This window comes from Abramis brama (genome assembly GCF_963993115.1).
Source record: "Abramis brama genome assembly, chromosome: 21".
NCBI classification, from domain to species: domain Eukaryota; kingdom Metazoa; phylum Chordata; class Actinopteri; order Cypriniformes; family Leuciscidae; genus Abramis; species Abramis brama.
Window position 1 is genome coordinate 33,662,076 of NC_139983.1, and position 27,285 is coordinate 33,689,360.

The 27,285-nt window shown below is 37.3% G+C and overlaps 1 protein-coding gene across 1 annotated transcript in view; it reads left to right on the plus strand.

Moving 5' to 3' along the window:
- The window catches only part of dnajc17 (DnaJ (Hsp40) homolog, subfamily C, member 17), a 58,866-nt gene that overhangs the window by 7,916 nt on the left and 23,665 nt on the right, over positions 1–27,285 (plus strand). The window contains exons 3-10 of the mRNA XM_084096841.1: positions 3,008–3,066; positions 5,219–5,306; positions 5,394–5,470; positions 6,801–6,894; positions 8,619–8,668; positions 12,171–12,248; positions 21,439–21,519; positions 23,232–23,351. Of these exons, the coding sequence (XP_083952967.1) occupies positions 3,008–3,066; positions 5,219–5,306; positions 5,394–5,470; positions 6,801–6,894; positions 8,619–8,668; positions 12,171–12,248; positions 21,439–21,519; positions 23,232–23,351 (647 nt within the window). The remainder of the gene's footprint in view (positions 1–3,007; positions 3,067–5,218; positions 5,307–5,393; positions 5,471–6,800; positions 6,895–8,618; positions 8,669–12,170; positions 12,249–21,438; positions 21,520–23,231; positions 23,352–27,285) is intronic.

A 27,285-nucleotide genomic window follows, 5' to 3' on the forward strand; every position in this document is an offset into this window, starting at 1 on the left:
TAGTGTATTATATGCGAGAAATTCTGTTTTCCAACTTACGCTCTTTAAGAGAAACTCCTGTGCCTTTTGGGCAGTTAATCATTATAACAGGGCACTAAAACCTGTCAAGAACAGGCCTGATCATATTTCACCCCAAAATAAAAAAATATATAAATGAGAAATTATAGTTTGCATAAAGAAAATGTTTTTTTTTCCCCCTATTGTTACATTATGTTCATGACAATGAAGTGCCTTTATCCATCCATTCTCATTTACTGTTAAAAATCTATATTTACTTTAGGTATATATACATCATGATGATAGTATTTTAAGCACTGCATTATTAAAATAAAAAAAAATATATAAAAAAATAATTTAAATAAAAATAAATAATTTAAAGTCTCCCTGTAGTGTAGTCAATAATGTTATCCCTTAAACCAAAATGACATATTTAAACATGTCTTCATGCCTTAACATATCTTGAGTGTAACTCTACATCCTTGCTTCATTTAGTATACGCGGTTCTATGAATATGCAAATGAGCCCCGTCTCCACTCACTCAATAAACATATAAACAACATTAAATGCTTGATTTTCACCACAGGGGGACTTTAAATAAAAAAATACTTGCATTGCATTAATGAGAATCATCATTAATAAATGAAAATGACACATATTTAAAATCTGTTCATGCATTACAATTATGTCACAATTCCATAAACACATTGATTTCTTTATGCAATTTTTTTTTTCTTTATGCAAAATATAGGCTAATTTTGATAGATTTTGGGGACGTTTTGATGCATAAAGCCATTTTAAGCTCAGACATGGTGGTTAAACCAGATTTTAAAAAAAATAAGCATGCCAAGACAAGCATAGACTCATAGTGAGAGAGAGCATGTGGATTCTCTTATACCCCCCGTGACTCAGAACATGTGCATAATCAATGCTGGGAAAATCATTCAGTGTCAGGCGAAAGAAAACCCAGAACGAGCACCTTGGAAGAAGAGGATGGCGTGTTTAAAGGGGCCTTTTCTTTCTTTCTTTGCGGTCTCAACAATTCCTGATCGAGACTAAAGCATAACGGGTCGAGGTTTGCTTTCCATGTGGCCGCTCACACGAGAGGGGGTGAGGCAGAGGTCACGGCGCATTCGAACCCGCTTGCGTGCGACGGTAATCACGCAGGTATCGGGGTAACTTGAGCCGCAGACGCTTGTTAGCGCAGAGCAGAGCCAGTTGTGCCGTCAGCGGGTCATTAGGGGCGTGCAGGACTGAAGGGCCCCTGATTGCTCTGGAGGCCCCGAGTGTGGGATAACAGGACCCCCACGATTACATGCAGGAGCGCAGGAGGGGATCGTTAGCGGGAACAGCTTTCGTGAGAGCTAATGCAGGAAACGTGTTCGTTAGCAGGATATAGAGGCGTGCTTTAGCTAGAAACCTGCTTAAAGGGCATGATGTGTGTGTGTGTGTGTGTGTGTGGACATTCATATTATCATTCATTTTTATGTTTGGAGGATATGGAGTGAAGATGTACAATTTCTTTTGCTATTTATATTTTTACATGTAGATTTTTGTAATTTTATGGAAAACACTAAAACAATAAATAAATAATGAATTAAACATTTTTTTAATTGTCTAGGTATATGTTAATTGATTGTAATCATTATTAGGAATTTTATGTATATTTTAATTATTTTGGTGGAAAGGGATAATAGGTAAAACATTTTTTTATATTTTATAAACATTTTATTATTTTCCACAGCTCGTGTGTGTATATATATATATTAATGATGTGGAAAATAAAACAATAAATAAATGGTTAATTAAACTTCTATCAAGTGTACATGTTAATTTGTTATTAAGGGATAATGTGGGGTAAAATTACTTTTTTATGTAAAATAATAAAACAATAAATAAATAGTACATCAAACTGTTTTTTTATTATCCATGTATGTTGAAAATAATAAAACAATAAATCAAAAGTATTTTTTTTTAATTGTCTATGTGTATATTAATTTATTATTATTAATAATTTTAATATATATTTTTAATGCCTTATCCTTATGAAGGATAATGTGGGCTAAACTGTTTTTTTTCCTATTATATAATATTTGTAATGCTTTGTAAAAGAATAAAACAATAAATAAATAGTACATCAAACTATTTTTAATTGTCTATGTATGTTAATTTATTATTATTCATATTTTTTATGGATATTTTAATTATTTATTTTGGCGGAAAGGGGTAATGTGGGGTAAAATTGTAATATGTTTCCAATTGCATTAGGCTTTGTCTTTTTTTAATGCTTTGGCAAATATTAATACAATAAATAAATCCTTTTTATGCATTGTAGACCCTCGCTAACATGAAGCTAAACGTCTCGTTCAGAAATCATGAGCATTGAACAACCTCATTAACATATGACCACCCTCATTTACATGTCATTACTTATTCAGTATTAAGCAGCTTGAGGTGAACTATGACTGTGTGTAGAAGTTAATCAGCCATAACAGAGACCATTTATATAGGAATCTTAGCAATAAAAGAGCAAAAATGAAACTAAATGATCAGTTTTTGGTGCAAGGTTGATGCTTTATATCAGTAATCAAAGAAACAATTGCTGCAATGAAATTAACGTGTACTTTGCACAATATTTACCCTAGTTCACTATGACCCTATTGTTCACAACTAATTTGAAAACAACACTTCTGTTAACCAGACAAGCAGACTTAGTTATCAGAAGATGCCGATGATACCAAGAACAACTCCTTTTCTTGTTCTTTGTAACCATTGGCATCTTTTAAATGAAATCTTGAATATACTGATGACGTAGGTGTTGATGATAGTAAATGTCCTGGACAGGGAAGTGCGTTGTGTGAAAGCATCAACCTCTTCGCAGTGGTCTTGTAGAGGTCTTTTATAGGTCTTCTATAGTTTTTAACAGGTTCTTCAAGGATGTTTATTGGTGTGTTTGAATAGATGTGAGAGCTTTGACTCTGAATGATTGTGTTTTCTTCTTCTTGTGCAGCGGAGCTCTTCCACCAGTTGTCTCAGGCTCTGGAAGTGTTGACAGACGCCGCCGCCAAGGTGAGAATCACCTCCAATCGCTAAAAACACAACTGTGCATTTACAGTCACGTCAGATCAGTGTATAGCCCTATTCGCACGGGATTAGTATTACCTAGGGACCTCCGGTAATTTGTAATAATCGCAGAGGTCGTCTGTGATTTTTATCCCGTGCGAATCTGCCATGTCTGTAAAAATGTCTGTAGAAATTCCCCCGAAAATTACCTACCATATTTCGGCCAACACAGGGGTCCTCTGATAATACCAGTCCCGTGCGAATCCCCATGTCTGTGATTTGGGCTGTTTTTCTGTGAGCCTATCGTTTCCTAAAGAACGTAATAACCATTATGGGCCGTTTAACAGTCCATTTTACGTCTGTATTAAAACTGTATTAACAATAAAATCTCTCGATATGCTCTACTCCAATCCGATTATAGTTTTTCTCCAATAAAAACTATGAATTGCTGCAAAAGAGAAAACAAACTAACGTTACAGTAAAGACGTGATCCGGAAGCTCAACTCGGACCGTTGTCATGGAAACATTAAATTAAGTATTTTGGCGCAACATGGAAGCTCTTTTGGAAAGTTTGGACGCTTTTTGTGGTAGTGTAATTTAGTAGTCTGTATCGTGGAGCATTTCTTTGTCTCACACGGCCTCTAAAGACGTCCATCCTGTAAGTATCTCAAGAAATCAAAGTGTGAAAGAGTAAAAATGATATAAAATGAAATAAACCAAATAAAATGAATAGAAAAACAAGCCTATCGCGACGTTTCGGTATTTATAATACATTCTTCAGGCAGGCTTGTTGTAAATATGGACAAAGAACAAAAGAAAAAGAAGATATATTATATATTTATACAATAATATGATATTCTATAATATATATATAATATATTTCTCTAATAAATTGGTTTTAAATAAGTTATTTTTTTGAATTGCAATACTGCAGCGCGATCTTCGTTTCAGCGCGTTCAGCTAGTGAAGTGTGAATGGGTGGGCGCACGCTGTAAAGTCCGTAAACTCGAGGGAATTACGAACATTTATTTGCCCGTGTGAATGAGCCACCAAAAACACAGACGTCAGGGGGTAATTTCTTAATTACAGAGGTCCAGGGGTAATACTAATCCCGTGCGAATAGGGCTTATGTTTGAGCTTTCTGCCCACGGTGGGGTTCGTGTAGGCCAAGAGATCTCCTCTGCTTTCATCACAACTCCATAAATGTCCATAGATTAACACAAGTAACTAAAATAATTCAAATTGATATAAGTTTTAGAATTTCAGAAGTTTTAAAGTCCCCCTGTTATCAATAATTGTATCCCTTAAAAACTCATCTTTGGTCACCAAAATGACATATTTAAGCGTTTTTTCCTTGAAAAAAAATGTCTTCATTCCTCAAAATATATTGAATGTAACTCGACACCCTTGGCTCATTTAGTATGCGTGGTTCTATGAATATGCAAATGAGCCCCGCCTCCACTCACTCACTCACTCAGCTCAGAGATCCACTGGTTGACGATCACACGTTGATCTGATTGGTTACAAGGTAGTTTGTGACGTCAGAAACACCAGCGATTTCAAAGCGTGTTTTTGAGACTGTCTTTGGTTCACTGCAGTTTTAAGGAGGAAATACTCAGCAATGGAGTCGACTTATGAATTTACACATGGTTTGTCTTAAAGCAGATTAAAAACACCACATAGACACATAAACTACATTAAATGTTTGATTTTTCACCACAGGGAGACTTTAAGAGCTTAATGTTCTTCATGGTTTCCTTTCTTTTTAACCAATGAATTTACGACACTTTCAGTATTTGATGATTTACTGGATAAGGATTTTTTAAAATATTTTTTACTCACAATTTTGACCCGATAAAATATTTTAGAGACTGGCATAACTAGAAAAATGTGTATTCATTATGTGTTAATATATATTTTTTTATATAAGGATGTAAAAATGTACAATTTTGCAATTATATATTTCTTTTTTTTTAGGCTTTGGAAAATATAAAAATTACAGTATAAAAAGGTCTAACGTCTAGAATCGCACTTTTAAAATGCCCTGAGGAATCCCAAAAATAATTTTTATAAGAAACATCTTGATTTTCAGCTCATTTCATCTATTTCAACATTTATTATGTTCACCTGATCATTCTTTTGTTTGTCTTTCCTTCAGGCTGCTTACGACAAGATCCGCACTGCTAAGAAACAAGCCGAGGAGAGAAACCGAAAGCTGGATGACAAGAGGAAGAAGATTAAACTCGGTCAGCTGCTCCTCCTCACTTCTCCTGCTCCTTCGAGCAGATTGTCAGCGTAATACATGCTGAAGGACATTTGCTTGTGTTTTGTAGATTTGGAGGCACGTGAACGGCAGGCAGACACTGTGAAAACAGAAGAGGTTAAAATCACCCGCACATTAGAAGAGGAGGTGAGGGCTTGCTGGATGTGTGTGTGTGTGTGTGTGTGTCAACTCAACAAATGACTTTTTTTTAGTAGTAAGACTCCTAGATTAGTGACTATGTGCTTGCTAGATGACTAGTAACCAAGGAAACACTAATATCTACATTTGCATTCATGCATTTGCAGACGCTTTTATCCAGAACGACTTATATTGCATTTAGGGTTTATAGATTTCTATCTAATATCTGTCTTAATATCTGAAACCACGTTCAAACGATAACGTCTCATCTTTCTATGGGAGCTTGTTTCCGCCACCATGTAATTGCAACTTCCTTCTCGCAATTCTGACTTTTTTTCTCACAATTCTGACTTTTTTATCAAAATTCTTATATTTTTCTTGCAATTCTGATATTTTTCTCGCAATTGAGCCTTCACAGAGAGTTTGATTGACAGGCAAACGGACCAATCATAATTCGCCATCCGTCGCATCCGCCATTTTTGTCCGGCAAAGCAGTCAGGAGAGTTAGTAGATTAACGATGGAGGATTTGAACTTGTGAAACGGAGTACTGACGTCTTTCCACGGTTAAAACATCATTCCTTCTGATGTTCATTCATGTTTATTTGATGCTATAAATGAACTAGAAGGAAGAGATGATCGGTTCACGAGCGGCTTTAACTGAGCGATCTGTCACGACACATTAAAGAGACACAGAACTGGGTTTATTGTTTAAATTTCTTTAAAAAATGACCAAAGTTGAGACTTTGTCTCATATCAAAAGTACCCTGGTCTGTCCTGTCTCAGTGTGTTGTCAGTGTCCGCTCTGCTCCGCGATGTGTGTTTCACTGCGTGAGAACATGGTGTGTGTGAGAGAGGCGTGGCTTGTTGGACATAGCAACAGTAACTAAAGGGGGCGGGGCTTTGCGAACGGTCAATTCTGACTTTTTCACAATTCTGAGTTTAAATCTCGCAAGTTTAATTAACCCAATTCTGACTTTTCCCTCAGAATTCTAACTTTTAAAAAAATCTGAATTCTGACTTTTTTTCCGCAATTTTGTTCAAATCTCGCAATTCAGATTTTTTTCTCTCGCAATTTCAATTTTATTTTTCTTTCAATTGTGAGTTTATATCTCTTTTTTTTCCATGGCAGAACTAAGCTTTCATACCTTTCTGTCCTGAAACTGCACACAGACATCAGTGGTTTGATTGGTTTTATTAGTGAACAGCCAATAGGTGTCAGTGTTTGACACATGGAGTCTGAGTGACGGGTTACTGCAGGTCAGTGTGTATGAATCGCTCCAGGAGTGTTGTTTTGTTAATCTAGGAATGTGTGTGTGGTTGCGTGTTCGTCTGTTGTAGATCGCCCGTCTGAGGGAGGAGGGTTCACGAGAACTACAGGAGCAGCAGAGACTCATACGAGAGCAGATCCAGAGAGAGACAAACACACACACAGGTGCTTAAACACACACATTAATGCATTGGGCAGATGCTTTTATCCTAAGAGACTTACATTGCACTGAAAGCATACTTTTTTTTCTTTCTTTTTTACCAGTTTATGTTTAAATATCAAGTTAAGTTATTCAATTCCAATTGAATGATAGATAGTAAATGATGACAGAATGATAATTTTTGGGTGAACTAAATTGCAAATCCAGAAACAAACTTATTTTAATTTATTGTTTCCTCAATACTCAATACAAGAATCGTGTTTATGTGCATTTTAAACCTTTGCATTTAAATGTTTTAAACCTCTAGTAAACCGTTTCAGTCTGATCTGAAGAGTTTGAGCACTTCATGTGTGCATCTGAGAGCAAGGAAGATAATGAGATCGACCGATATTGATTTTTTTACTACCGATACCAATTATTTGCATGTTTATGTGCCCGGTATATGGAACCGATATTTATTTATTGTTTTATTTCTGTTTTTGACAATTATAACAACAGTACTGAACTGCACTTTTTAAGAACTGTAATGCCGTCAATTTCACTTATTCATTGCATAAAAAAAAACACACACTTTAAAATCAATAAATTGAGTCTGAAAGTGGGCAAAAAAAAAATATAGTGAACTGTCACTGAATCTTTGATCAGGTAAACAAACAGGTAACGAATATAGGATGTAAAAATCATTCTAACAAATGAAAAAAAACGTAAACCAAAAGCATTCTCAAGATGACGGCGTTTATCGGTGATTCCGATATAATGAAACCGATACACGATTATGGGATAATGCTTAAATATCAGGGGAAAATATTGGTTAAACCGATTATCGGTCGATCTCTGTATGTAATATAATAAAAGAGAATAATGGTTAACATTCAAATATCATTCAGAATAATACGAGCTACAATTTTGAGAAAATACAAATAAATTCCTAGCAGCAAATATTAATCCAAACATCCGTGCGTGCTACCGGTTACTACAACAGGTTTATACTGAGAAGTCTCCCCGTGGTCAATCATTTTATCCCTTAAAACTCCTATTTAAACGTTTTTTCCTTGATCAATTCTCATGCCTCATTTAGTATACGCAGTTATATGAATATGCAAATGAGCCCCACCTCCACTCACTCACTCAGCTCAGAGATCCACTGGTTGACGATCACACGTTGATCTGATTGGTTACAAGGTAGTTTGTGACGTCAGAAACACCAGCGATTTCAAAGCGTGTTTTTGAGACTGTCTTTGGTTCACTGCAGTTTTAAGGAGAAAATACTCAGCAATGGTGTCGACTTATGAATTTACACATGATGTGTCTTAGAGCAGATTAAAAACACCACATAGACATATAAACAACATTAAAAGCGTGATTTTCACCACAGGGGGACTTTAATGTCTCTATAATATTAGGACATGGAGATGAATGCATCTGTTCTGCACCTGAACATGTCACGTAAATAAGTGCTGATGGGTAAATCATCGTGGATAGAAAAGACACCATCCATCACTGAGGGTCAATGAAAGTGTTGATGAAACGCAGGGTAGAGAACACTGGAAGCAATGGTTGTGTGTGAGTGATGTCAGCACAGCGTTTGCACGCTAGTGAGGCTCTCGGAGGGAAGGAGACGTGCTTTAAAGCGGGACAGGAGCCTGTGAATGTGTGTCTGTTTGATAGATGATTGAATGAGAGCATGAGAATCGAACTCCTATTTACTTTCTGCTTTTGTTCTTCACAGACTCTTCAACAGGACACCAGGGCAGCAAACATGTGACTCCTAAACTGAAGGTACTGTTCGTGCATTGAAGCGATAGACTTACGCTTTTCATGCGTAAGAAACCATATAGAAAAATAAACGAATTAATAAATTAAACATAGAGCAGAATTTGATAGTTCTGCCTTTGTGCTTTACGATTAACACTAGAGCAACTGTGCAGCAATGCAGTAAAAACACTTGGTCACAGTTAGGGCTGTCAAGCAATTACAATTTTTAATCGAAGTAATTACATGCCGATTAATTAATCGCACATCAATTTTGGGAAAAAATTATAATAATAATTCCCCGCAAAAGATAATTTAAAGTTAAATGAGAAAAGCATCAAATAGACGTTACAAGAAAGATTTTATTTGATTCAACATAGCATTTATTACACATAAACTTTTAGGCTTCAACAGCCGTGATTATTTTATTTTCAGAAGCTGCGTCTGACTTGATATTTAGATATATTTACAGATCAAAACAGGTTAGTTACCGACATTCTTCAAAATATCTTCTTTTATGTTCCGCAAAAGACAGAAAGTCTGAAACAACAGGAAGGTGAGTAAATGTAAATAAACATAGCTTTCATTTTAGGGCGAACAATCCCCAAAATATGATTTTTTATGGAACGAGTCATTGAATCATTCGTTCATTCATAAGTCATTGAATCATTAGTTCATTCGATTTGTTCAAACGGCTGAATCATTCAGGAATGAAGTAAATGGCTCTCTTTATGGAACGAGTCATTGAATCATTAGTTCATTCGATTTGTTCAAACGGCTGAATCATTCAGGAATGAAGTAAATGGCTCTCTTTATGGAACGAGTCATTGAATCATTCGTTCATTCGATTTCTTCAAACAGCTTAATCATTCAGGAATGAAGTAAATGACTCTTTATGAACGAATCATTGAATCATTGGTTCACCTGAGCGATTCGCTTAAAACGAGGATTCATTCAGAGACGAAACACCGCTGTGTGTTGCTCAGAGACGCACAACAGTTCTGCTCAGGCTTCATAGGTAATATTTTCTTTGGAAAAATTTAGCAAAAACAGACAATATTGTTTCTAAAATATAACTGAATATTAACTTATTTTTTATTGAACTGGTGTATAAAATCAATATCACATTTGCACTCGTGCGATTCGGGACAAAAACAGCACTTGTGTGATATTGCGTAACTATATCATATGATATAAATATGAAACATCATATTTTTTTATCCCTGATATCTTGAAGTTTAGTGCCATTATAACTGGACCCTACAGGCTTCATCACGCAGTCCTGCTTCATGTGCATCACCGATCAACTTTATGAAATGTAAGATGAACTACAGGTCTAGGTTAAAATAATTTTAACGCATTATTTTTCTATAGCTAATTAATTAAATTAACGCGTTAAATCGACAGCCCTGCTCACAATGTTTCATGCAATAATCAGTCCAACCCTTTGGATGTAAAATATCTGCATATAGCCCCTCCTGAGATTTTAAGTTAATATTTTAGTATTAATATTGTTTATTATTACGCTGGTACATTTTGTTTTTATTAATTTTTATTTATATTAGATTGTTTTTTAATGAGTTTCAAGTGTTTTATTTGAACTGTTTTATTTAGTTTGTATTTTACATTTATTTATTTTTATTTTAAAAATGTTGTTTTATTTTATTGTTTTTAAATTTATTTACATTTTTATGATTTAATTAATTGTTCGCTACCAGTTCACTGGGGTTTGCGAACCCTTTTTGAGAAACCCTGTGCTCGTACATCATGTGTGCGCACTCGTAACTCAGTGACTTGATGAACTTTAGGATACAGATGAGCTGAAATGAGTTCTCTCGCAATGATTTAAACGTTCTCCAGCTTTCCAATGGACATCACTCGAACTCGATGACCCATAATTCTCATTAATGCTCGCTCACCCTGCCATCATGTCTGTTCCTGTCCTCCAGTGTCGTCGTATCATCTGGAGAATATCTAACTTTGTAAAACAAACAGGACTGTATTTCCTTTGGAAAGCGTTCAGTTTTCTTTATTAAAGGACGAAGCTAACATTAGCTAATGTGTTTATGTATTTAATCTCATTATTGTGTCCGGCCCTGATCCAAACATCCCATCCTCCGGTGAATTACCTTCATGTTTGTGTGCTCTATCAGGAAAAATAAACACTGGAGTTGAATTAGAAGAAACTCCGGCTGATGTACGGTTGCGTTACGTGAGATTTGGCATGAACCCTGTTTCTAAATAGTTTTCCCAGCAGTCTCTGATAGTCCCGCTGCGTTTCAGACATATTCCTGCACGTATATTTTTCTTTCGAACTGATTCGGTTTGACTTCCTGAGAGGAGCCGTCTGATTAAACGAGTTCAGGCCCTTTAAAACAAATTAGTCTTGCTCTTTCAATGGAGCGCTCCATTAATTAAAGCAGATTCCTCCACCGGTGCTCGCGTTCGGTTCCTCTGTTAGACAGGTGATTGATATTGTGTTACAGTTCTGATGTGATTGGAACATTGTGAGCACATGGTTTTAGTGCAGCATCTGAAAAATAAAATCTGTACTGAATATGAGGCGTAAAGAGAGACTTTTTTTGGGTGAATCTTACCTAAATAAAATATATTTTTATTTTATGGTTGGGTTTTTTAAAGGAATCTCTTCTGTTCACCGAGGCTTGATTTACTGTAAAATGCAGTGAAATATTATTACAATTTAAAATGGCTGCTTTCTATGTGAATATATTTTAGTGTAGTTTATTCTTGTGATCAAAGATTGTAAATCCTGAAAAAACTGCATCATATTTTCCACATGAAGCAGCACAACTGTTTTAAACACTGATAATAATCATAATAATTGATCAAAAGTAACAGTTAAGACATTTATTTACAACTTTCTATTCATCAAAGAATCCTGAAAAATAACATTTATAATGGTTTCTACAAAAATATGAACATTGATAATAATCATAAATGTTTCTTGAGCATGAAATCATCATATTAGAGTGATTTCTGAAGGATCATGTGACACTGAAGACTGGAGTAATGATGCTGAAAATTCAGCTTTGATCACAGGAATAAATTACACTTTACTGTATATTCCCATAGAAAACATGATTTACATTGTAATAATATTTCACAATATTACTGTATTTTCGATCAAATAAATGCAGCTTTGGTGAGCGGAAGAGACTTTTAAACGGTAATATTTACATAGTTATAAAAAAATATTTAATGTATTTCTTCATATAGTAAATGAAGCATTTTCAGTGTCACATTATTTTTAATGACAGTTATGCTCATGTTTCTGGGCATTTTACAATCAGTATAAAATGAAATGTTAAATTTGAAGTAATGTATCATTATTTATTTGCTACATTATGCAAGGTTTTTTTTCGTGTTACAGTAATGAGAATTGAAGGGATAAAATGTGTTTAATTCCAAATAACGTCACAATTGACTAGAGAATATTACTTCTATGTCATTTTTAAAGAAAGTGTTGCTTTGATGCTAATTTTCACTGTTTTTTTTCTCCTGTCCTCAGTTGAAGTGGAAGTGTAAAAAAGACGATGCCAGTAACGCCGGCTATTCTCACGAATGTCTTCAAAACCTCTTTCAGAAGGTGAGGAGTTTGTTTAACTGGTGTTTAGGGGAACTGTTTAATTGTTTTTGAATGGCGAGTGCTGAACTGGGTTAAAACAACCCAAGGGCTGGGTAAATATAGGACAGAACACATGTTGGGTTCATTTGGTCCAGCAAATTGGGTTAGTTATTAACCCAGCATAATTGGGTTGATTTAACACAGCATAGTTGATTCATTTTTACTATAATTCTAGCATCTAGCATTTTCACTTCATACGTGAATTTATGTCTACAGATTAACTTAATTTTTTTTTTTTTACTTTTAAACTTTTTTTAAATACTCGATACAACCACTGGCTTGCATGATGATTCCTTTATTTTCAAACATATTTTACAGTATAGTATATTTTATATCATTTTTAATACATATCACCAACATTTAAGCTCGTTTAACAAATATTAGAAGTAAAAATTAAACATTTAGAAGTAATTCAAGTGTAATCGACCAGTCATCCCAGTGGATGCTGCACACTGGTGGTGGTTGAGGAGAGATCCCCTGATATGATTGTAAAGCGCTTTGGGTGTACAGTAGAACATATGAAAGCGCAATATAAATGCCTCATCATTCATTCATTCAACTTCTAACTTCAGACCGCCGTCCTGCGTTTCACTCGTAGACGAAAGATGCGACAACAGGCTCCATAACCTGTCCATAAGAAGACATGCACCATTTTGACGGAGCTGCACTGCTGACCCAAGATCTGGGTTACACTAGAAAACTACCCAAACACTGGGTTGTTACGTCTGACCCAAGATCTGGTTTACACTAGAAAACTACCCAAACACTGGGTTGTTACGTCTGACCCAAGATCTGGTTTACACTAGAAAACTACCCAAACACTGGGTTGTTACGTCTGACCCAAGATCTGGTTTACACTAGAAAACTACCCAAACACTGGGTTGTTACGTCTGATCCAAGATCTGGGTTGCACTAGAAAACTACCCAAACACTGGGTTGTTACGTCTGACCCAGGATCTGGGTTACACTAGAAAACTACCCAAACACTGGGTTGTTACGTCTGACCCAAGATCTGGTTTACACTAGAAAACTACCCAAACACTGGGTTGTTACGTCTGACCCAAGATCTGGTTTACACTAGAAAACTACCCAAACACTGGGTTGTTACGTCTGACCCAAGATCTGGTTTACACTAGAAAACTACCCAAACACTGGGTTGTTACGTCTGATCCAAGATCTGGGTTGCACTAGAAAACTACCTAAACACTGGGTTGTTACGTCTGATCCAAGATCTGGGTTGCACTAGAAAACTACCCAAACACTGGGTTGTTACGTCTGACCCAAGATCTGGGTTACACTAGAAAACTACCCAAACACTGGGTTGTTACGTCGGATCCAAGATCTGGGTTGCACTAGAAAACTACCCAAACACTGGGTTGTTACGTCTGACCCAAGATCTGGGTTACACTAGAAAACTACCCAAACACTGGGTTGTTACGTCTGACCCAGGATCTGGTTTACACTAGAAAACTACCCAAACACTGGGTTGTTACGTCTGATCCAAGATCTGGGTTGCACTAGAAAACTACCCAAACACTGGGTTGTTACGTCTGATCCAAGATCTGGGTTGCACTAGAAAACTACCCAAACACTGGGTTGTTACGTCTGACCCAAGATCTGGTTTACACTAGAAAACTACCCAAACACTGGGTTGTTACGTCTGACCCAAGATCTGGTTTACACTAGAAAACTACCCAAACACTGGGTTGTTACGTCTGATCCAAGATCTGGGTTGCACTAGAAAACTACCCAAACACTGGGTTGTTACATCTGATCCAAGATCTGGGTTGCACTAGAAAACTACCCAAACACTGGGTTGTTACGTCTGACCCAGGATCTGGGTTACACTAGAAAACTACCCAAACACTGGGTTGTTACGTCTGACCCAAGATCTGGTTTACACTAGAAAACTACCCAAACACTGGGTTGTTACGTCTGACCCAAGATCTGGTTTACACTAGAAAACTACCCAAACACTGGGTTGTTACGTCTGACCCAAGATCTGGTTTACACTAGAAAACTACCCAAACACTGGGTTGTTACGTCTGATCCAAGATCTGGGTTGCACTAGAAAACTACCCAAACACTGGGTTGTTACGTCTGATCCAAGATCTGGGTTGCACTAGAAAACTACCCAAACACTGGGTTGTTACGTCTGACCCAAGATCTGGTTTACACTAGAAAACTACCCAAACACTGGGTTGTTACGTCTGACCCAAGATCTGGTTTACACTAGAAAACTACCCAAACACTGGGTTGTTACGTCTGACCCAAGATCTGGGTTACACTAGAAAACTACCCAAACACTGGGTTGTTACGTCTGACCCAAGATCTGGTTTACACTAGAAAACTACCCAAACACTGGGTTGTTACGTCTGACCCAAGATCTGGGTTGCACTAGAAAACTACCCAAACACTGGGTTGTTACGTCTGACCCAGGATCTGGGTTACACTAGAAAACTACCCAAACACTGGGTTGTTACGTCGGATCCAAGATCTGGGTTGCACTAGAAAACTACCCAAACACTGGGTTGTTACGTCTGACCCAAGATCTGGTTTACACTAGAAAACTACCCAAACACTGGGTTGTTACGTCTGACCCAAGATCTGGTTTACACTAGAAAACTACCCAAACACTGGGTTGTTACGTCTGACCCAAGATCTGGGTTGCACTAGAAAACTACCCAAACACTGGGTTGTTACGTCTGACCCAGGATCTGGGTTACACTAGAAAACTACCCAAACACTGGGTTGTTACGTCGGATCCAAGATCTGGGTTGCACTAGAAAACTACCCAAACACTGGGTTGTTACGTCTGACCCAAGATCTGGGTTACACTAGAAAACTACCCAAACACTGGGTTGTTACGTCTGACCCAGGATCTGGGTTACACTAGAAAACTACCCAAACACTGGGTTGTTACGTCTGATCCAAGATCTGGGTTGCACTAGAAAACTACTCAAACACTGGGTTGTTACGTCTGACCCAGGATCTGGGTTGCACTAGAAAACTACCCAAACACTGGGTTGTTACGTCTGACCCAAGATCTGGTTTACACTAGAAAACTACCCAAACACTGGGTTGTTACGTCTGACCCAAGATCTGGGTTACACTAGAAAACTACCCAAACACTGGGTTGTTACGTCTGACCCAAGATCTGGGTTACACTAGAAAACTACCCAAACACTGGGTTGTTACGTCTGATCCAAGATCTGGGTTGCACTAGAAAACTACCCAAACACTGGGTTGTTACGTCTGACCCAAGATCTGGGTTACACTAGAAAACTACCCAAACACTGGGTTGTTACGTCGGATCCAAGATCTGGGTTACACTAGAAAACTACCCAAACACTGGGTTGTTACGTCTGACCCAAGATCTGGGTTACTCTAGAAAACTACCCAAACACTGGTTTGTTACGTCTGACCCAAGATCTGGTTTACACTAGAAAACTACCCAAACACTGGGTTGTTACGTCTGATCCAAGATCTGGGTTGCACTAGAAAACTACCCAAACACTGGGTTGTTACGTCTGATCCAAGATCTGGGTTGCACTAGAAAACTACCCAAACACTGGGTTGTTACGTCTGACCCAGGATCTGGGTTACACTAGAAAACTACCCAAACACTGGGTTGTTACGTCTGACCCAAGATCTGGTTTACACTAGAAAACTACCCAAACACTGGGTTGTTACGTCTGATCCAAGATCTGGGTTGCACTAGAAAACTACCCAAACACTGGGTTGTTACGTCTGATCCAAGATCTGGGTTGCACTAGAAAACTACCCAAACACTGGGTTGTTACGTCTGACCCAAGATCTGGGTTACACTAGAAAACTACCCAAACACTGGGTTGTTACGTCGGATCCAAGATCTGGGTTGCACTAGAAAACTACCCAAACACTGGGTTGTTACGTCTGACCCAAGATCTGGTTTACACTAGAAAACTACCCAAACACTGGGTTGTTACGTCTGACCCAAGATCTGGGTTACACTAGAAAACTACCCAAACACTGGGTTGTTACGTCTGACCCAAGATCTGGTTTACACTAGAAAACTACCCAAACACTGGGTTGTTACGTCTGACCCAAGATCTGGGTTGCACTAGAAAACTACCCAAACACTGGGTTGTTACGTCTGACCCAGGATCTGGGTTACACTAGAAAACTACCCAAACACTGGGTTGTTACGTCGGATCCAAGATCTGGGTTGCACTAGAAAACTACCCAAACACTGGGTTGTTACGTCTGACCCAAGATCTGGTTTACACTAGAAAACTACCCAAACACTGGGTTGTTACGTCTGACCCAAGATCTGGTTTACACTAGAAAACTACCCAAACACTGGGTTGTTACGTCTGACCCAAGATCTGGGTTGTACTAGAAAACTACCCAAACACTGGGTTGTTACGTCTGACCCAGGATCTGGGTTACACTAGAAAACTACCCAAACACTGGGTTGTTACGTCGGATCCAAGATCTGGGTTGCACTAGAAAACTACCCAAACACTGGGTTGTTACGTCTGACCCAAGATCTGGGTTACACTAGAAAACTACCCAAACACTGGGTTGTTACGTCTGACCCAGGATCTGGGTTACACTAGAAAACTACCCAAACACTGGGTTGTTACGTCTGATCCAAGATCTGGGTTGCACTAGAAAACTACTCAAACACTGGGTTGTTACGTCTGACCCAGGATCTGGGTTGCACTAGAAAACTACCCAAACACTGGGTTGTTACGTCTGACCCAAGATCTGGTTTACACTAGAAAACTACCCAAACACTGGGTTGTTACGTCTGACCCAAGATCTGGGTTACACTAGAAAACTACCCAAACACTGGGTTGTTACGTCTGACCCAAGATCTGGGTTACACTAGAAAACTACCCAAACACTGGGTTGTTACGTCTGATCCAAGATCTGGTTTACACTAGAAAACTACCCAAACACTGGGTTGTTACGTCTGACCCAAGATCTGGTTTACACTAGAAAACTACCCAAACACTGGGTTGTTACGTCTGACCCAAGATCTGGTTTACACTAGAAAACTACCCAAACACTGGGTTGTTACGTCTGATCCAAGATCTGGTTTACACTAGAAAACTACCCAAACACTGGGTTGTTACGTCTGATCCAAGATCTGGTTTACACTAGAAAACTACCCAAACACTGGGTTGTTACGTCTGACCCAAGATCTGGTTTACACTAGAAAACTACCCAAACACTGGGTTGTTACGTCTGACCCAAGATCTGGTTTACACTAGAAAACTACCCAAACACTGGGTTGTTACGTCTGACCCAAGATCTGGTTTACACTAGAAAACTACCCAAACACTGGGTTGTTACGTCTGACCCAAGATCTGGTTTACACTAGAAAACTACCCAAACACTGGGTTGTTACGTCTGACCCAAGATCTGGTTTACACTAGAAAACTACCCAAACACTGGGTTGTTACGTCTGATCCAAGATCTGGGTTGCACTAGAAAACTACCCAAACACTGGGTTGTTACGTCTGATCCAAGATCTGGGTTGCACTAGAAAACTACCCAAACACTGGGTTGTTACGTCTGACCCAAGATCTGGGTTACACTAGAAAACTACCCAAACACTGGGTTGTTACGTCGGATCCAAGATCTGGGTTGCACTAGAAAACTACCCAAACACTGGGTTGTTACGTCTGACCCAAGATCTGGGTTACACTAGAAAACTACCCAAACACTGGGTTGTTACGTCTGACCCAGGATCTGGGTTACACTAGAAAACTACCCAAACACTGGGTTGTTACGTCTGACCCAGGATCTGGGTTACACTAGAAAACTACCCAAACACTGGGTTGTTACGTCGGATCCAAGATCTGGGTTGCACTAGAAAACTACCCAAACACTGGGTTGTTACGTCTGACCCAAGATCTGGGTTACACTAGAAAACTACCCAAACACTGGGTTGTTACGTCGGATCCAAGATCTGGGTTGCACTAGAAAACTACCCAAACACTGGGTTGTTACGTCTGATCCAAGATCTGGGTTGCACTAGAAAACTACTCAAACACTGGGTTGTTACGTCTGACCCAGGATCTGGGTTACACTAGAAAACTACCCAAACACTGGGTTGTTACGTCTGACCCAAGATCTGGGTTACACTAGAAAACTACCCAAACACTGGGTTGTTACGTCTGACCCAAGATCTGGGTTACACTAGAAAACTACCCAAACACTGGGTTGTTACGTCTGACCCAAGATCTGGTTTACACTAGAAAACTACCCAAACACTGGGTTGTTACGTCTGACCCAGGATCTGGGTTACACTAGAGAACTACCCAAACACTGGGTTGTTACGTCTGACCCAGGATCTGGGTTACACTAGAAAACTACCCAAACACTGGGTTGTTACGTCTGACCCAAGATCTGGGTTGCACTAGAAAACTACCCAAACACTGGGTTGTTACGTCGGATCCAAGATCTGGGTTGCACTAGAAAACTACCCAAACACTGGGTTGTTACGTCGGATCCAAGATCTGGGTTGCACTAGAAAACTACCCAAACACTGGGTTGTTACGTCGGATCCAAGATCTGGGTTGCACTAGAAAACTACCCAAACACTGGGTTGTTACGTCGGATCCAAGATCTGGGTTGCACTAGAAAACTACCCAAACACTGGGTTGTTACGTCTGACCCAAGATCTGGGTTACACTAGAAAACTACCCAAACACTGGGTTGTTACGTCTGACCCAGGATCTGGGTTACACTAGAAAACTACCCAAACACTGGGTTGTTACGTCTGACCCAGGATCTGGGTTACACAAAAACTACCCAAATGCTGAAAAAATTACCCAAAAGGCTCAACCCAGGATTTGGGTAGAAAAAATAAGCCAAGATGTTTTAGAGTGTGTAGTTTGCTGTTGGTCAGCTTTAATCGGATTCTCAGAATCAGTCGTTTTGAAGGTGTGTGAGAAAGTGAGCTTGTGTGTGTGAATGAGCAGTTTTCTGCTGGTAATGAGCAGGTCTGCTGTCCAGCGCCGCAGGTTTCAGGTCTGCATGACATCAGCCATTAAAAAGCTTTTATTTCCCCCCGTGTGTGAGCAATATTAAGTTTTATAGCTGCGCGAAAACACCGAAGGCAATGCAGTTCACATGCCACCGTTACGACCCGGCTTCACGGACACGTTTAGTGCCGTCAGGGGACTCGAGGAAATGTGCTCTTCACATGCAACAACACCACGAAAACACTGCCACTCCCGCGTGTGTTTGTGTGTGTGTGTGTGTGTGTGTGTGTGTGTTCATGACGTCAGGCTTCGTGTTTGATTCAATTGTCCCTCTACACGCACCTCTTCATGGGTCGGGCATCAGCATAAACCGCTCGTGAAAGAGTGAAGGTGAAGGTTGCGAAACGACCTCAGCGAGAGAGATCGATGTGTGTTTTGGACTCTGCGAACGGGTCAAGCCCTCTTTGGAAACGTATATGAATTAGCCTTCCATTGGGACGCTCTGCTTTGTCACTGTTGGCGAGATTTCCCGGTTCTGAATGTCAAATACATTCTTTTCCCAGGCTTTTCAGGGACGCCAGAGTCTCAGAAACATCTTCCCGTACTGATGCTCATGGCTTTATGAGAGGGTGAAACTCATGAAACCTGTCAATGTGTCCAATCAGAAGAAAGAAATAAGAAATTGTTTCATGTAAAGTAACATTTGGGACGTTTTTAAGTTTTTTTTTGCATGAGTTAAACTGTCATGTATGTGACAATGCAATAAATCCTTTAAAAAGGTCCTAAAATAGACTTTATTTTACATACAAATTAATTAATTTTTTTAATTATTTTTTATTATTTTGTGGTTAAATAATTTTGTGATCATATTTAACCACAAAATTGAAAGAAAGAAAGATCTTTAATGTAAAATAATGTCTATTTAAGCCCTTTTTTTAGAATTTATTACATGAGCTTTACTGTCGTGAAAATCAGACAATACAATAAATCCTAAAAATAGACTTTATTTTTCTAAATAAATCATAATTTCTTATTTTCATTTTGTAGTTAATTTGTGGTTATTGATTTTGTGATCATATTTGAACGAAATAAGCACCTAAAATAAGCTTTATTTTACTTAAACCTTAATTTCTTGTTCTTACTTTTTATTATGTTCTGGTTAAATATTTGTAGTTAAATTTTGTGATCATATTTAACTACAACATCAAAAGAAAGAAGTAAAAAAATATGTTTTATATAAAAATAACATCTATTTAGGACTTAAATAAAGGTAAACTGTCATGAAATTATGACAATGTAATAAATCCTAAAAATAGACTTTATTTTACAAAATAAATAATTATTTTTTATTTCTTTCTTTTGATTTTTGTAGTTAAACTATGGTTATATATTTTGTGATCATATTTGAACTCAAAATCTGAAAAAAGAAGTAAGAAATTATGATGTTTTCTAAAGAATTAAATTGTTTAGGATTTAGTTCATGAGCTTTACTGTCATGAAAATATGATAATGTCATAAATTCTTTAAAAAAGCTCCTAAAATAGACTTTACATAAAACTTAATTTATTTTGTGGTTAAATATTGTGATCATATTTAACAACAAAATCCAAAGAAAGAAGTAAAAAAAGGATGTTTGATCTAAAATAACGTTTATTTAGGAACTGAATAGACCTAAAACTGTCATGAAAATATGGCAATGTAATCCTAAAAATACCTAAATATCTTAATGATACCAAAATAGGCTTCAATTTAATTTCTCATAATAAATTCTGTGCTGATTTCTTTTGATTTTGAGGTGAAATTGGCATGTTTTCATGGGATTCACTCCAGAAAGTGTCATGTTTTAGAGGAATCAAGCAGTTGAATCAATTTAGTCCTTCCGAAGGTCAAAGGTCAAATATTGGCTCATGCTCAAAATTCACTCCCAGAATTCCTAATTTGATATCGGGAACGTTTCTCATGCTCTGAACAGAAATAGAGAGCGCCCTGGTGATTTATGACAGACGTTTATAAGGATAGAAGACTTGGGGAGAAATTGTTTGCACTAAAAATAGTCAAATCCTTCTCACGGTTTTTCTTTTCTTTTCCCCTCTTTTCTGCCCAAATCTAAAACAGAGTTTTTACCCATTTTCAGTGGTTATTATTGTGTTCTAATGATATTTGCATTGCAGTATGGAGACGTCTTGAACATTTTGATATCCAGTAAGAAGAAAGGCAGTGCTGTGGTTGAGTTTGCATCAGTAAAAGCAGCTGTGAGTATTTTTCATCTGTATAAAATCTCCAAATACACAACAGTTTGAAAACAAAACAGTATTTCTTTTTTATTAGGGATTATTAAAAAGGGATTTATTAAAACATTTGTATAATAATTTTGAACCTCAGAATTTTTTTTTTTTTTTTTTTATTTTTATTTTTATTTGATATGTGATTTGTTTTAATTAAACATACATGCATGACCAAATCAACAACATAAATAAATGAATAAATAAATAGAATACATTTCTAAATTTAGAATTAAAATTCTAAAAACATTCTTTAAAAAATTCAAAAATTCTTAAAAAAATAAATAAAAAGAAGCATTCATGAATCATGATTTATTTACACTTATTAAGATACAAACAGGGTGGGAAAAACAAAAAAACAAAATGATAAATAGAATTAAAAATAGGACAAAACAGAGGTAATGGTGAAAATAAAAATAGAAAATATAAATAATCAATTAGTACATGAAAATAAAGCAGATTTTTTATATATTTTGAATGTATATTTTGTATATATTATAATTCTTTAAACATTTTTAGTATTCATGATTTATTTACAATTTATTATGATAGGGTGGAAAACAACAACAACAACAAAATGCATAAATAAAATAAAATAAAAAAATAGGACAAAACAGAGGTAATAATGAAAATAAAAAGAGAAAATATAAATAATCAATTAATACATGCAAGTTATATATATATATATATATATTCATTTTGTTTATATTATAAATATATTTATTGTAAAATTAGTGTGAATGATATCGTTTGCCTTAAATGAGTTTTTGCAAGTATATCGTGACAGTCTGATGGTTTTCGAGCACAGGAAATCATATTTAATATAAAGCAGAACCTGTGTTATTGTTCTGAGATTTGACCCTGTTGTTGTTGCTGGTCTGCGGTTCCCGCTCGGAGAACACGGCCTTTGTGTCTCCTGGAGGCTTGTTCGAGTTCAGCACACACACATTAAATCATTTATTATATCCTTGATTCTGATTGGTCAATAGCTGTGTTTTATTCACTATAACGCACGGCTATGGCCGCTTCACCCAACGGTTCTATGTATCACTACACAACACCCCTAGCAACCACTCTTAGCAACGTAAACACATGTTTCATCTCATTGATATTGTTCATTGAAGCTATAGTAGAGTATTGTGGGAGATCGAGCGAGCGTTCCTGCATTTACAGTAGATACAGCATTTTAGAAAATAAGAAAATCCGTTTGAATGTCCAACAGTTAAAGGGTTTTCCCGAGCCTATAGTCATCTGTCAATTGTGTCTTCCTTCTCCATGATCACAAGTTTCAGTCCTTTAATATAAAAGTCTTCTCTACTGACTCACTCATAAAGACGGTCTTTGCCGCCATCTACTCATAAATAATGTATGTAACTTCTGTTGCTGTTTACAGTCAGGGACTATTTTTTCCAGCGGAAGGAAGGCTTTTAGTGATTTTACTTCATGAAAGTTGCACAGATACATATTTTTCGGCTTTAATATGTGTATTGTGTGGTAACCGTTTTATAAAAGCAATAATGTACTCGAGGGGCTAGTGCTGTATCGGGAATCAGTCGTGCCTAACAACGCCTTTCAGCCGGGACTTACTCACTACAGCACAGCCTCTCCTACCTTATTGCCTACATGTTCTCCAGCATCTTTGTTTTTAATGACATGTCAATCTTTTATGTGCCCTCGATCAGGACCTGGCCATTAAAAACGAGATCGGCCTGACGGGAAACCCACTGAAAATCACATGGCTGGAGGGACAATCTGCCCCGACACACACCGACTCCTCAGACGGGGTTTATAGCGCTGCACAGGTACACTCTTACTAATGACACAAGTTTAACAGTAAGTCAAGTCAAGTCACCTTCATTTATACAGCGCTTTTAACAAAGTAGAGTGTTTCAAAGCAGCTTTACAGTGATAATAGGAGATTACAGTAACAGAGATTGTTTAGACTTTACAGCAGCTCTAGAATAAAGTTATTGTCCAGATAAAGTTAGTTTATGATTGATTCACTTTGTTTTTTACAGTGTACAGTAAACCTCACCAGTGTCTAGTTGCAATTTTACATTACTTAAAGTAAACCAATGAACACATTTCCCCCAAATTCTTATTATTGCAATACCTGGATCTTTTACATTTTAGTCTCATTTTTCTCAGTGGTGTTTTTCATCACATTCTCATCTAAATGTGATCATTATCTTTTGATTTTGGGCTGAAATGTGACATGGACATTCTTGACTGATTACATAAGTTTCACCCTAATAAATATACATTATTATAATTTTGAACCCAATTTTAAAATCACGATTCATTTACAGTTGTTTTATAATGCATACAGTGATGGCAACACAATCAAAGTCACTGTCCACTCTCACATGTGCATGAAACTCAGCATCTTAACCCGCACGCAAACTTTACTTTACTTGGAAAGTAACGAGTGTGTAAACGTGGGCATTGTGCTTCTGTGCGTGAGCGTTTGTCTTCGTGTAAAGTTTAACAAAACTATAATGTTACCGCAGCGTTCCAGATGATTCCTATGGCTTTGGCATTCAATCTAAATAACATATTTCATCTATCCGTCAGATGGAAGTATGTAAACATGAAGGTTTTGCCTGTGCAAACACATGCTGGTGAGGCTCCTGAATAATGCCCTCAGTGGGTTTGTTTGAGTTGGAGCACACGCACGCGAGCCGCTCTCTGGACCCCCAGCGCGAGACTCATTAAGATCTGACCCTCAGACGCAGAGGCGTGTGTAATGTGTGTCTGGCACGAGATCCTGCGCAAACACACCAAAACAAGGGTTCCTGATCACAGCCTCTCTTCCAGCCTCTTCTGCACATTTAAAGGGGACATATCATGCAAATCTGACTTTTTCCTTAAAGGGGTGGTATAATGCCCTTTTCACAAGATGTAAAATAAGTCTCTGATGTCCCCAGTGTGTGTGTGTGTGAAGTTTTAGCTCAAAATACCCCACAGATATTTTTATAGCATGTTAAAGTTGTCACTTTTTGAGGGTGAGCAAAAACGCACCGTTTTTGTGTCTGTCCCTTTAAATGCAAATGAGCTGCTGCTCCCGGCACAGGGGGCGGAGCTTCAACAGCTTGCGTCCTGAAAACTTCGAAAACTTTTAGACTTTTATGTTCAAACCGGAGTCATAGACAATGATGGAGAGACTCAAGAAGAAGTGACAACATGTAGAAGCAACAGGACATTTCTGAATGGTTAGTTGATGAATTTATGTGTAGTTATCTTCTAATAAAATGTACATTTTAGGGTTGGTGATGTCACTAACCCGGGAGGAATGTGGTGTAGTCTCTACCAGCCATTTGTTGTAGTCCTTAAAAAGCGATTTCTGTAAAAGCAAATATCTCGCTTTGCTCTGAACTTTGAGCGCTGTAACTTTGCAGATGTTGTTTATGCTCAAACAGCAACATTACACACTAACTAAAGTTAGAAAAGTGAAATCATGATCAACCACCCCTTTAAACCTTTCTCTGCAAGCATTTAAAAAAATAAGCCGATCAGATTTCGCTCTCCTTCTGACATAGGAAGAGGATCTTATTATAATATTACCGGCCCTTAATGTTTCCACCCACAGCGCCGACATTTGGTTTCGCAAGAGACAACAGTGACCAGTTCTAACACAATGGCAAAGGTTCGAGCAAAGCATGCAAACTGTCCTGTCGTTGAGCACAGACGAGCAGAACATGTCACCGCTGTCTTATAAAGACCTCAGGGAACTGTCAACTTGTGTAAAAGTTAAACATGATGATGAGATGATCAATGTAACTCCACTACAACTACATAAATGTCTCCACTAACCGTTCAGAAACGTCCATGTGTCATGTCTAAAGTGAAACTCTTCCTGAGTCTCTCCATAAGGCTGCTCTCGCTACTGGTGATTCTGGGATTCTGGATGAGTGAGATTGGCCTGTTTTGTTATTGCTGGAGTTTCTGAAGCTCGTGTAAAGGCTCCGCCCTCTTCTGAACGGAGGTGGAGCAAAAGCTCATTTGCATTTAAAGGGACACACACAAAAACAGAGCGTTTTTGCTCACACCCAAAAAGGGGCAACTTTGACAAGCTATAATAAATGCTCTGGGGGATTCTGGGGACACCATAGATTTATATCACATCTTGTGAAAAGGGGCATGATATGTCACCTTTAACATCTTTAATTGCTCAATATAGACACAGCCATTTTTCAGTTGCAAAGGTGTTCTGAGTGAGTTTAGTATGTTGTAAGGTGGTTGCTAAGGTAATCTTGGGTTGCTAGGTGGTTTCTTATATTGTGTAGAATCGTGAGACTTCAGTGTTATTACTACCTGGTTGTGTAAAATTGTGTTGATAAATGAAAAACAATAGTGTTACCATACTATATTGAACCTATTTATAGTTTATTTGGAATGGGATCTAAAAATACTTAAAGAATCAGATTCCTATCCTTGTGAATTAGTGTTTTTCCTGCTGGCTTTTCTCAAACAGGTCTTTTAAAGGGTCTTAAATCTCTGTAATCCAGTCTAATCCAGCAACAAATGTGGTCCAGGCCTCCAGTCACATGAGTAGAGTAGCGATGAAAGCCACTGATAAGGAGTCGAATGGAAATGAGTCCGGTGTCCTGGATGTGGGATGCAGGTTTGGGAAGAGCTTGACTGATGTGAAAGGCAAATGTTTGTATATTTTCTTGCATCTTACATTTCTTGCATTCTTGCAAGTTACATATTGTGCCTTTAATGTTCACTACAAGAACACGACTGTTCAAAGGTTTAAGAAATTAATAATTTTATTCAGCAAGGACACATTAAATTGATCAAAAGTGACAGTAGGGGCGTGAGATATATGGACTATGATGATATATGGACTATGATAATATCGGGATTGTTGTTTTAGCGATGTGTGTGATTTACTCTATTAAAATGTGTTTATAATAGCCTCAATATTCAAGATAAGGGGCAAAAATACCTCTGTATGTCTTTATAGTTATATCATTTAATATATGTTATATAATTTAATATATTTCAAATGTGATGCATACATGTAAGTTAGTAAAATGGCTTTATAGAGGTAAAAATTCCCATAAAAGGTCAAAATCAATTTAAACTCATTGTAAAAGATGATTTCTGTCACTGCTGTGAACTGAACCGCACAGAATATGAAGAATATCATAAACTTTAGGAGTCAGCTGTCAAGGTACAGACACAATAAACCACTGAGCAAAATATCGTCTAAATATTGTTATTGATAAAATCCCAGATTTTTTTTTTTTTATTGCAGTAAAGACATTTATATTTCTTAAAAAAAAGAAATTATTTTAAACAAATGCTGTTCTTTTGAACTTACTATTAATCAAATAATCTGTTTAAAAAAACTGTTTTAAACACTGATAATAATCATAAATGTTTCTTGAGCATCAAATCATCATATTAGAGTGATTTCTGAAGGATCATGTGACACTGAAGACTGGAGTAATGATGCTGAAAATTCAGCTTTGATCACAGGAATAAATGACATCTTACAAAACATTCACATATTTTAAATTGTAATGGTATTTCACTGTCTTTACTGTATTATTTGATCAAATGGTGAGCAAAAGAGATTTTTTTTCCAAAATCTGACTGACATCAAACATTTGAACACTGGTGTAACTCATTAGTTGTTTGAGTTTGTGACTTGTACTTTTATATAGATATATATATATATATAGCCATTAGCAGCCCTGAAATGAAACACTTTAAAAGGCGGTCTGG